The 12,214-nt window shown below is 40.0% G+C and overlaps 1 protein-coding gene across 1 annotated transcript in view; it reads left to right on the top strand.

The window, feature by feature from the left end:
• Positions 1–6,528: 6,528 nt before the first annotated feature.
• Positions 6,529–12,214, top strand: part of LOC126106625 (GATOR complex protein NPRL3) — an 84,988-nt gene continuing 79,302 nt past the window's right edge. Inside the window, 2 exon segments of the mRNA XM_049912980.1 lie at positions 6,529–6,947; positions 6,949–7,362. Coding sequence (XP_049768937.1) covers positions 6,826–6,947; positions 6,949–7,362 — 536 coding nt within the window. The 5' untranslated portion in view covers positions 6,529–6,825.

Below are 12,214 nucleotides of genomic sequence, written 5' to 3' on the forward strand. Positions count from 1 at the left end.
CAAAGTGTGGATGAAGTAGATGACATTATACTGTAGGCAAAACAGAGCCCTTCAGCAAGTACGCACAGAATTTCTACTGTACTGGTGTTTCACATACAAGAGTACAGTGGTCATTACATAGGCACGGTGTGAACCTTCGCAATTTATAGCAAATTCAACATCTTTGAAAAGGACATGAATGTAGACAATTGGAATTTTGTTTCTGGTTAATTGCAAATTGCTGTGTAATCCCATTAATACCATTTACTAATGAAGCCACTTTCATATATGATAATACTCCCTCACATCAGTGGTCTGATGGAAACCTGCACTCCTTTGTGGAGGTGCATTTTCAAGAACGCATCTCTGTAAATGTATGGTGTGGTATGGCAGTCAGCTGACAGGGTCCTTGTGGTGTAACCATTCAGGCCAAAGAAAGATGTTCATGCAAACCAGGAACATTGTTTAATGTACTTGATAAGTGTGGAACATCCCACTGTATGTGATCTGCTTTGTTAAATGTGCAGACGGGATGTAAAAAAGACGTTAGCTCCAAGCATAAACAAAGTGCAAAGGGGAATAAACATCTGCATCTGCCTGCATCTGCTTGGTGGAGCACTTGTTCTTTGGGTGTCACAGTTTGGTGGTGCCTTGCAGGTCATGGGTTAAAGGGTGGAGTCGACTACATAAACACCCAAATAGTTGAAGATGTAGAGATCCGAAACTTCCTGGCAGATTAAAACTGTGTGCCGGACCGAGGCTCGAACTCGGGACCTTTGCCTTTCGTGGGCAAGTGCTCTACCGACTGAGCTACCCAAGCATGACTCACGCCCCGTCCTCACAGCTTTACTTCTGCCAGTACCTTGTCTCCTACCTTCCAAACTTTACAGAAGCTCTCCTGCGAAAATTGCAGAACTAGCACTCCTGAAAGAAAGGATATTGCGGAGACATGGCTTAGCCACAGCCTGGGGGATGTTTCTAGAATGAAACTTTCACTCTACAGCAGAGTGATATGAAACTTCCTGGCAGATTAAAACTGCGTGCCAGACCGAGACTCGAACTCGGGACCTTTGCCTTTCGCAGGCAAGTGCTCTACCGACTGGAAGGTAGGAGACGAGGTACTGGCAGAAGTAAAGCTGTGAGGACGGGGCGTGAGTTGTGCTTGGGTAACTCAGTCGGTAGAGCACTTGCCCATGAAAGGCAAAGGTCCCGAGTTCGAGTCTCCGTCCGGCACACAGTTTTAATCTGCCAGGAAGTTTCATATCAGCACACACTCCACTGTAGAGAGACAATTTCATTCATGTAGAGATCTGTCTCGCACTTTGAAATGTCATGTTGATACACGTACATGACCTATTGATAGCTACACATTAAGAAATACCTTCACTACAAATTGTAATCAAGGTTGTAAACAATTAAGATTCTGTTATACATAAAGAAGAGTTCATGCAGATGTGAGTTTGTCATTTGGTAGCTTGAATAGATCGGGGCTCTCTTTTAGCCCCTGCACATCACAACAAGCTTATGAAATCCAGTATCACAGTTCAGTGGCACTGCATAACACGTCCACTACTTCGAATATTTTCAAGATCGGTGATCAAAGATATGTTATAAGGTAAAAGTTGACACAGATGTCCAAAGACAAATCGTACAGTACCTGCTGTTAACAACAGTAATTCCCTCCTTACCTTGTTGCTCACAAGTTTGCATTCAAGAATCAAGAAATTTTATTCACTATTGATCATTTTACAATGAAATAGTCTTTTTCATTGTTGTATAATACAGGAAGTAGAAATAGATATGGGTATATAGTAATAAAATAAACTAATGTCAGTTAATTGAAGAATACATATTAAGCATCACAATAATAATATATGCTGCAGGAAGATTGCTAAGAGCTAATATCCATAAGTTATACTGTTATGTAGTATGGTACAGACACTGTGCAGTAATAACTTGGTAGAGTATACAGGACGTAATTATACAAAACATAGAAGCATAATTATCCAAAGTATAAACTTACCACATAATGATCCAGTAGACTATCGGAAAATTTTTTACATACTAATATCTCAAAGAATTCTTTAAATGGATGATGTGATAGCCAGCTGTACAATTTAATTTAAAAAATTTTAGATCTATAGACCAAACAGATTTGTAATTTGTTGAAAAGTTTGAGTGGTTCATTGAGAGTTTCCATTTCTTGTTAACCTGTGTCTTGGTATATCTAAATTAGCCTTAGCTCTGGTGTTGTGTTGAGTTTCTCCCCTAGCATCAAATTCTGAAATGTTATTCTTCACATAGAGCACAGACACATGTAAGTATAAATTTGTAATTGTGAGTATTCTGAGCCGGGAAAAATGAGGATGACACTGCTCAATGTACTGCTCGGTTCTGTCTAGGGTTGAATAAATCATAATTACATTATTACTCTGCAAGGAGCTACTGTGGACTGTGGATCCCCTGAACCAAGGTATCCCTTAACAGCCTCTGAAAGTTTGTTGGTGGAATTCTTGTTTACCTGTAGATGTCAGGTGACATATCACATAAAAATGACGTTCCCTCACAGAAATGGGTCGTTTTCTGGTCACCAAGGTCCCCCCCAATGAACCATGGACCTTGTCGTTGGTGGGGAGGCTTGCATGCCTCAGCGATATAGATAGCCGTACCACAGGTGCAACCACAACGGAAGGGTATCTATTGAGAGGCCAGACAAACGCGTGGTTCCTGAAGAGGGGCAGCAGCCTTTTCAGTAGTTGCAGGGGCAACAGTCTGGGTGATTGACTGATCTGGCCTTTTGACACTAACCAAAACAGCCTTGCTGTGCTGGTACTGCGAACGGTTGAAAGCAAGGGGAAACTACAGCCGTAATTTTTCCCGAGGCCATGCAGCTTTACTGTATGGTTAATGATGATGGCGTCCTCTTGGGTAAAATATTCCGGAGGTAAAATAGTCCCCCATTCGGATCTCCGGGCGGGGACTACTCAAGAGGACATCGTCATCAGGAGAAAGAAAACTGGCGTTCTACGGACCGGAGAGTGGAATGTCAGATCCCTTAATCGGGCAGGTAGGTTAGAAAATTTAAAAAGGGAAATGGATAGGTTAAAGTTAGATGTAGTGGGAATCAGTGAAGTTCGGTGGCAGGAGGAACAAGACTTTTGGTCAGGCGAATACAGGGTTATAAATACAAAGTCAAATAGGGGTAATGCAGGAGTAGGTGTAATAATGAATAAAAAAATAGGAATGCGGGTAAGCTACTGCAAACAGCATAGTGAACGCATTATTGTGGCTAAGATAGACACAAAGCCCACGCCTACTACAGTAGTACAAGTTTATATGCCAACTAGCTCTGCAGATGATGAAGAAATTGAAGAAATGTTTGATAGTCAGATAGTGAAGGGAGACGAAAATTTAATAGTCATGGGTGACTGGAATTCGGTAGTAGGAAAATGGAGAGAAGGAAACGTAGTAGGTAAATATGGATTGGGGGTAAGAAATGAAAGAGGAAGTCGCCTGGTAGAATTTTGTGCAGAGCATAACCTAATCATGGCTAACACTTGGTTCAAGAATCATGAAAGAAGGTTGTATACATGGAAGAACCCTGGAGATACTAAACGGTTTCAGATAGATTATATAATGGTAAGACAGAGATTTAGGAACCAGGTTTTAAATTGTAAGACATTTCCAGGGGCAGATGTGGACTCTGACCACAATCTATTGGCTATGAACTGTAGATTAAAACTGAAGAAACTGCAAAAAGGTGGGAATTTAAGGAAATGGGACCTGGATAAACTGACTAAACCAGAGGTTGTACAGAGTTTCAGGGAGAGTGTAAGGGAACAAATGGCAGGAATGGGGGAAAGAAATACAGTAGAAGAAGAATGGGTAGCTTTGAGGGATGAAATAGTGAAGGCAGCAGAGGATCAAGTAGGTAAAAAGACGAGGGCTAGTAGAAATCCTTGAGTAACAGAAGAAATATTGAATTTAATTGATGAAAGGAGGAAATATAAAAATGCAGTACATGAAGCAGGCAAAAAGGAATACAAACATCTCAAAAATGAGATCGACAGGAAGTGCAAAATGGCTAAGCAGGGATGGCTAGAGGATAAATGTAAGGATGTTGAGGGGCGATGTACTTGAGGACAATATTATGGAAATGGAAGAGGAGGTAGATGAAGATGAAATGGCAGATATGATATTGCGTGAAGAGTTTGACAGAGCACTGAAAGACCTGAGTCGAAACAAGGCCCCGGGAGTAGACAACATTCCATTGGAACTACTGACGGCCCTGGGAGACCCAGTCCTGACAAAACTCTACCATCTGGTGAGCAAGATGTATGAGACAGGCAAAATACCCTCAGCAAAATACTAACGCGAATTCTTTACAGACGAATGGAAAAACTAGTAGAAGCCGACCTTGGGGAAGATCAGTTTGGATTCTGTAGAAATATTGGAACACGTGAGGCAATACTGACCCTACGACTTATCTTAGAAGCTAGATTAAGGAAAGGCAAACCTAGACTTAGAAAGCTTTTGACAATGTTGACTGGAATACTCTCTTTCAAATTCTGAAAGTGGCCGGGGTAAAATATAGGGAGGGAAGGGCTATTTACAATCTGTATAGAAACCAAATGCCAGTTATAAGAGTTGAGGGGCATGAAAGTGAAGCAGTGGTTGGGAAGGGAGTGAGATAGGGTTGTAGCCTCTCCCCAATGTTATTCAATCTGTATATTGAGCAAGCAGTGAAGGAAACAAAAGAAAAATTTGGAATAGGTATTAAAATCCATGGAGAAGAAATAAAAACTTTGAGGTTCGCTGATGACATTGTAATTCTGTCAGAGACAGCAAAGGACTTGGAAGAGCAGTTGAACGGAATGGATGGTGTCTTGAAGGGAGGATATAAGATGAACATCAACAAAAGCAAAACGAGGATAATGGAATGTAGTCGAATTAAGTCGGGTGATGTTGAGGGTATTAGATTAGGAAATGAGACACTTAAAGTAGTAAAGGAGTTTTGCTATTTGGGGAGCAAAATAACTGATGATGGTCGAAGTAGAGAGGATATAAAATGTAGACTGGCAATGGGAAGGAAAGCGTTTCTGAAGAAGAGAAATTTGTTAACATCGGTTATAGATTTAAGTGTCAGGAAGTCGTTTCTGAAAGCATTTGTATGGAGTGTAGCCATGTATGGAAGTGAAACATGGACGATAAATAGTTTAGACAAGAAGAGAATAGAAGCTTTTGAAATGTGGTGCTACAGAAGAATGCTGAAGATTAGATGGGTAGATCACATAACTAATGACGAGGTGTTGAATAGGATTGGGGAGAAGAGAAGTTTGTGGCACAACTTGACTAGAAGAAGGGACCGGTTGGTAGGACATGTCCTGAGGCATCAAGGGATCACCAATTTGGTATTGGAGGGCAGCGTGGAGGGTAAAAATCGTAGAGGGAGACCAAGAGATGAATACACCAAGCAGATTCAGAAGGATGTAGGTTGCAGTAGGTACTGGGAGATGAAGAAGCTTGCACAGGATAGAGTAGCATGGAGAGCTGCATCAAACCAGTCTCAAGCCTGAAGACCACAACAAGAACAACAAGGTCCCCTGACCAAACCACCTTTAGATTTTTGCCTGTGGAGGTAGTTGAAAAGTGAAGTCTACAAAGAAAAATTAAACGCAAGAGACTAATTGATTGTTAGGATTAGTAGTCGTACATGACTATAGAATGCCTGACTTGTTACATATCAGACCTGACAGTGCAGTGAGGTAAGAAGGGAGTGAAATGAAAAACGAGAAATTTGAGCGTTGAATTCACAGTATTCTGATCTCCAAGGCTTACTGATAACATTTCTGTTGATCAATTTGGGGTAAGAGTGAAGGTGGAGGGTATCATTGTGCAATGTGCTGAACAATACTAGTCAAACTTAGTTAAATACTGTATTTTATATTGAGCTCATTATGTTCTGTAAAAGTGGATATGATAATGTACTGGCATTATCGTGTAGCAACTTCATTTCACCTATGCAAAGTTGTAGGTCCACCCTAAATACTGGATGACCGCATTTAATAAGTTGAGCCCTGTGCGGTTGGCCGTAATCAATAAAGTGAGGTGCGTAACCTGCATTGGCACGTTGCCCATGTGAGTGATTCGTATTATGATGGGTTACAGGTTAAGGTAATGTAGCTAGGCACTGAATTGACAAGTTCTCTCGAGAAAATAATTTTCTGTGCGCCACTATAGAAGATAAACGTCGTTGTTATAGACTACAAGCTATATTGGGGAATTTCGTAAGGAAAAAAAATGTTGTAATTGACCTAAGAAATAACACTCCAAACGATATATTTCAAACGTCATTTGAATATGAAATGTTTCAAGAATAAGTTTAATGCGTTCCTTGTGGTGTAAAAGGGAAAATGAAAGTACATTAGCGCAGCAAAGTCGATCATTTTTAATTAAATTGATACTTTCCGTCGTTCTGCTATTGGTAAAAAAAAAAAAAAAAAAAAAAAAAAAAAAAAAAAAAAAAACCAGAATTAAAGTTGACTGTGCTATAAAGTTATATGTCTATGGCTGTGTATAATATCCTTGGCGCACGACGTTTGTTTGTTAGTTTCAGAAACGTCAAGAGAGGGACGAGTTATGTGTTTAGTTGTTTACATATCTGAGTAACGCACTGATGTTTAGGTTGAATAATGAAGTGTGGTGTTTTCTCAAAATAAGTACAGGAATTGTATCCGATTCTGGTGCTAGATCAATCAATGCCTCGTACTGCAGCAAAGCTTTGTACATACCGAACGCCGATGTAGGTTGATGTAGGCTTCTCGGTTTCGTAAAGGCCGAGAGAGGATGGAACCAGATCCATTAAGTGTCATTCTTGTGAAGAGCGATAGTAAAGGTGACCGCTTATTATTTCGGTATCCTTATGCAAATGACTTGCGCACCGAGTCTGGACACCAGAAACGCCGAAAAAAATCCCTATGCACTCGTTGTGACTGAAGATTTGCTTCAGAGTCCACCTCCTCAGACTTCCAACATTTCCAAAGGACGGCTGACAGGTTTTTCAGATGAAGTACTGTCAACGCTGTTCGCTGTAAAACCTGAGTTATGTGAGAGAAAATTTGAACTCAAAGTGAACGATGTGCGTTTTGTTGGACACCCTACTTTGATGCCTTCAGTTCACGGTGGAAAAAGAGATAATTCTTCGGTTATATTGATAAATATTGTTTTTGCACTGCGAGCAACTGCTAGCCACTCAATTGTGAAGTGTTATTACGACCTCAGCAAAAGGTTAGGTGTGGCGTTAAGACATGAAGAAAAGCGTTGTGGATATGTTAGCCAGGAAAACAGAATAATGGTCACAGCTCATGATGAAGTAGCCTCCAGGTATGTGTTGTCAGCTGTAAAATAATAATAATTTGTATGTTTAGCAAAGAAACACTGTGAAGCTGTATCAGGTCGGGCACTGCAATGATAGGACTGTCTCTTGCGTTGATTCTCTTATTTTGCAACTACCATGAAAAACAGTTGTTTTTGACTTCAGTGGATTTGTAATGTCATTCTCATTACATTTTAAGAGCACTTATTATAGTCTGACATAAATTGCTATTACAATATTTGATATTGTACGTGCAGAAAATTATCTCGTTTCTTGGATAGTGCTGTTGCGTAGCAATTGATTAATCGAGAGAGACTTTTACAATGGTATAAGGTTTGTAAACTTCCTACAGATAAAAAGAGAACTCATATATGCAGGTACATAAACATATATAGATGTGTTTAACAAGTATTAGATAGGTGTTCAGCAGTACCCTTTTTGAAGAAACCTTAATCCTCGTGAATCTGTGATCGGTGTCTTTTACTGCCACATTAATTTTACGCCCATTGTATATTGCTCTTATTGTTTATTGTAGGGATTGCATACCTGTCATTACTAAAGGGGCAGAAGTTACATATTAGACTCCCTCTGAAATCTTGATTGTAGTGGCAGACTAATAGATAGCACAGCTTGACATCTAGATTAGGTTGGTGGGTGACAATTTGGTTAGAGTTGGTAAAGCCAGTGAATGTGAAATCAGAAAATATGGTTGTGGTAACAATCTGACTGGTAGCAAATCCTAATGTTTACATCTGTACCATATTGAAAAATGCAAGGGGAGTCCAAAACATAACCACTGATGTCTGGTAATTTTTATAGTGGTCATTCTTTCAGAAAGATATATTGCAAAAAAAATCTGTATACATTTATAAATGCAAACAATAGTAGAGAAATAGATGCTGAATAAGGGGCTGAAAAGGACAATATTAGTTTTACTGTGGGATGCATAAAGTGTTCTTTCCTTCGTGTATATATTTAAAACAGAGGAAAACTGAAGTTTTAATTAACATCATTTGAACAGCTAAGCTTTTATTTGTTGTAAATGGTAGACAGATACTTAACATTAGCGTTTTCTCACTATTAATGTTTTCTGTAACTCATTCCCATGTTTGTGAAACTTTTTTTTCATGCCAGGATTCACAGTTTACAAGGAACAAACACACAAGTGAAGATGTTTATTGTATGTCACAGTAGAAAACGTGATGTTCAGAACAAAAATTCAGGACTGCAACTTGTATATTCAGTTTGTGAATTTTTTGGTAGGCCTACTGATGTTGCCAAGTGTTCATGCAGAGTGACTAGATCGTGTAGCTTAACCAGATAGTGTTGTAAAATTATGAGTAATGAAGCTCTTTTCTAATTTAAATGTGTAATGAAGATTTTCATAATTTAAGTGAGTAATGAGGTTTTCCAATGTTTTGATGTTGTACGGTATTTATATTATATTGTGTGCTAGTTGATTACCTGGTGTTGCCCAAGTATGTATTTTATCCAATCTTCCAATAGTCCATCTCCTCCTTCGCATCCTCTCTGGCCCCCCCAGCTCTCTGTACATCTTCTCTTCCCTCCTCTCTCTGTTTGCTCCTCCCCCCTCTGTATCTATCTCCTCCTCCTCCATCTTTCTGTGCATCTTCTCCTCCCCTTCTCCCTGTTCATCTCCTCCCCTGACCTTAATGTGTCCTTCTCCCTTCTCTGTCCATCTCCTCCTCCCCCTCTGTTCATCTCCTCTCCCCACTCTCTGCCTATCTCTTCCTCCCCATCTCTGTCCACCTTCTCCCCGTACATTTCCCCCTCCCCTACCTCTGTCCATCATCTCCTCATCCCACCTGTACCTGTCTCCTCCCCCCCCCCCCCCCTCACTGTGTGTCTGTTCTGTTTTCTCATCCTTTCTTTCTGCACATTACCACACTTACCCCAGTAGGAGGATGGTGGTTCTTACACCTACAGTATTACTTTCCTGATTGTAACTAATATGTGTACTAAATGTAATTGAAATCATTCTAGGTGTTTCGGGTGAGCTGTTTACCTATGGCCTTGCCCACCTACACACATAAAATATATAACATATTTCACACATATTTGTACATATATTTGATCTGTATGTCTAGCGAATTTCACCCTACAGTTTCATTTTCATGCAGCTTATTGTTTTTGATGATGTGTCTTGTGAACAGTGTACTGTGCAATGATATAATTTTGCTGGTACATCCACTATTATATGAGGCTACTGTCTGTGAAATGTGTTGTCAATAGGATTAGTAGTAAAGAAGTAATAAACTAAAACATCATATATGATGTAGCAGTTTTTCCACACATCTTAGTATTTGAAGTCATATCTCCTTAACTAAGTGTCATACAGTGACGTAATTTTTCTGGTGCCTTCAGTGATATATCTGAATATTGTACCCAAAATGTGTCATGAATCTAGTCAGTAATACAGATGTAATAAATTAAAATGGCGTGCATTGTGCGGCGTTTTACAGCCTAAAGTAATGAACGATAACCTTTTTCTCCTTTCTTCATTTTGTGGCAGTCATCAGCGAGAAAATGTTTCATAAAAGTTTGAAATTATGTGTAAAGTTTGTTCCATGACGCTAATCGCTTTCATTCTCAGATGAAAGTCTAATGGTGCAAGATCCGGATTGTAAGGTGAATCCTGGAGCATCTCCCACCCAAATTTGATGATTTTCGCATGAACAAAAACAGCAGCTTGGGAGGCGACTTTTGTCATGAAGACTTTTGACACCGTCAACATTAAAGTTGTGGTGTTTGTCATGAAGTTTTAATGTAGGCTGTAGCATTCACACTGCTTGTATGTTCAGCCAAGTCCATCAATAACACACCATGCATATCCCAGAACACTGTCACAAGAACTTTCTTGGGTGTTTGAGTCAGTTTGAATTTTTTCACACTGGGGAACCATCATGTTTCCACTCCAATGAGACCTAGTGGTATGCCGATGACTCGTCTCCTTTCAGAAAGTCGTGTTCTTCTGCATTGTAATGTTTTAAACGATCCAAGCCTGTCATCGTTCGCTGGCCCTTGTGGATGTCTGTCAGTTTCTTAGACACCTATGAGCACTAACTTCACGAAATTTCCGGAAATACGGAAGCGTCCGATCCCGCGGGTCTGCTTTGACCCATGACGTCACAAATATGGCAGAAACGACCATAAACCACGATTCCAATATGGCGCATATAAAGTCGTTACGTACACATTATGAGGACGAAAATAAATCGAAAAACAAACATACACACGTTCCACAAAAAGCCTAATGACACTAACGGGACAAGCGTGGGAAATAGGTGGTTTTTGGGTGGGGGCAAACTACATATAAACAAATTTAGACACCCACCCCCATACAATACCACGCAAAAGACGAAAAAAACCGACATCACAAAACTCCTCAAATACCATTAAACACAATATCATCTGGAATCGGACACTTCCCTTGACCTATATAGCCCAACAGCAGCTCCCGATCCCATAAATTAGGACCTAACACTTCCTTTGACTTATATAGCTCAAAAAAATCTCCCGATACAGCCACACATTGGGATCGAACACTTTCCTTGCCCTGTTATCTTTACAACATCTCCACATACAGCCGTCCCTGGTCCGAGACGCCGAAACTTTAAGTAAGCCTCATTTCTTCACAGCATACTGAACACTTCACGACTTCATCAAAAAATTTGAATAGTTGAAGAAATTTTATTAGAGACAATGCACTGTCCCCCATCATAGCCGACAACCGAAAACTGTTGACCCTGTCAGTCATATCCATACCTACCAAAGACGTAAAAGAAGCAACTTACCAAAATTCACACACGACGCCACACTCTCAAACTAAACCAAAAACATCACCTAACACACCACCAGAGAGCACCACCGATCGCATCAAAATGACACCTACAAACACGCCACTCTCACAAACTAAATTCCGCGCCGTCGTGACGTCACACACCACAACAGCCTTATGTCTCGGGTCAAAGCCGACGGGTGGGATTGGACAATATCATACGCCACACCATAGAGAACAATGAACTGCTGTGGTAAGATTCACAGTCTGCCTTAGTAGTTCCAACTTTCTGCAGGGCTGCAGCTGTTCCCGGCTGCCCGGAGTGTGGTGAATCCCTAAGATTCACACAGCGCTCAAGAATGAACACCGCATGGAGACATTGCTACAGTCTATACAGTCATCCCCATACAGGCTACACATGTCCCTGTGAATTGCATTCGGTTTATACCCTTTGATCCACAAATATCGAACTATACTTTGCTGTTATTCACACCATGTTTGTTTCGTAGTTCAGGCTTTTCTCACTGATCATGAAAACAAAATTCCCTCTGTAGTGCAAACTTTAAACTATATCATCAAATTTCAACATTCCAGCTGCAATAATAAGGGGAAAAAGTTATTGTGCATTGCTTTCTGATCCTCCCTCATAACTGGATATAGTATTATATTGTAAGATTTATATTAATAGTCCAATAAGGAATGGAGAATGTTTAATAGGTGGTAATAAGTGGTAGTAATATTATCTAGAAAGAAACATCTCCACAAATACTTTGCAAGAATAAAATATATACCGGTGTATAAAATTGTTTCTTTTAGTTAAATGTTTTTGGTGATGAGTTGTCATGATGTAGAAGATTTTTCTTCTTATGTCTAGTCCTCCCTCTGTTTTGAGCAACAAATTCTGGTGTCAATATAGACTTTTGCCAACAGCTTTTAATTTTAATAACCAGCAGTGTAAGTACAGAAACTATCGACACTATGCTTTGGTTTTAACACACAAGGCAGAATTTCTGACCAGTACCCACCTTCAGGATGCTAAATGTGTAGAATACCGATGCACA

This window comes from Schistocerca cancellata, chromosome 10 (genome assembly GCF_023864275.1).
Source record: "Schistocerca cancellata isolate TAMUIC-IGC-003103 chromosome 10, iqSchCanc2.1, whole genome shotgun sequence".
Taxonomy (NCBI): domain Eukaryota; kingdom Metazoa; phylum Arthropoda; class Insecta; order Orthoptera; family Acrididae; genus Schistocerca; species Schistocerca cancellata.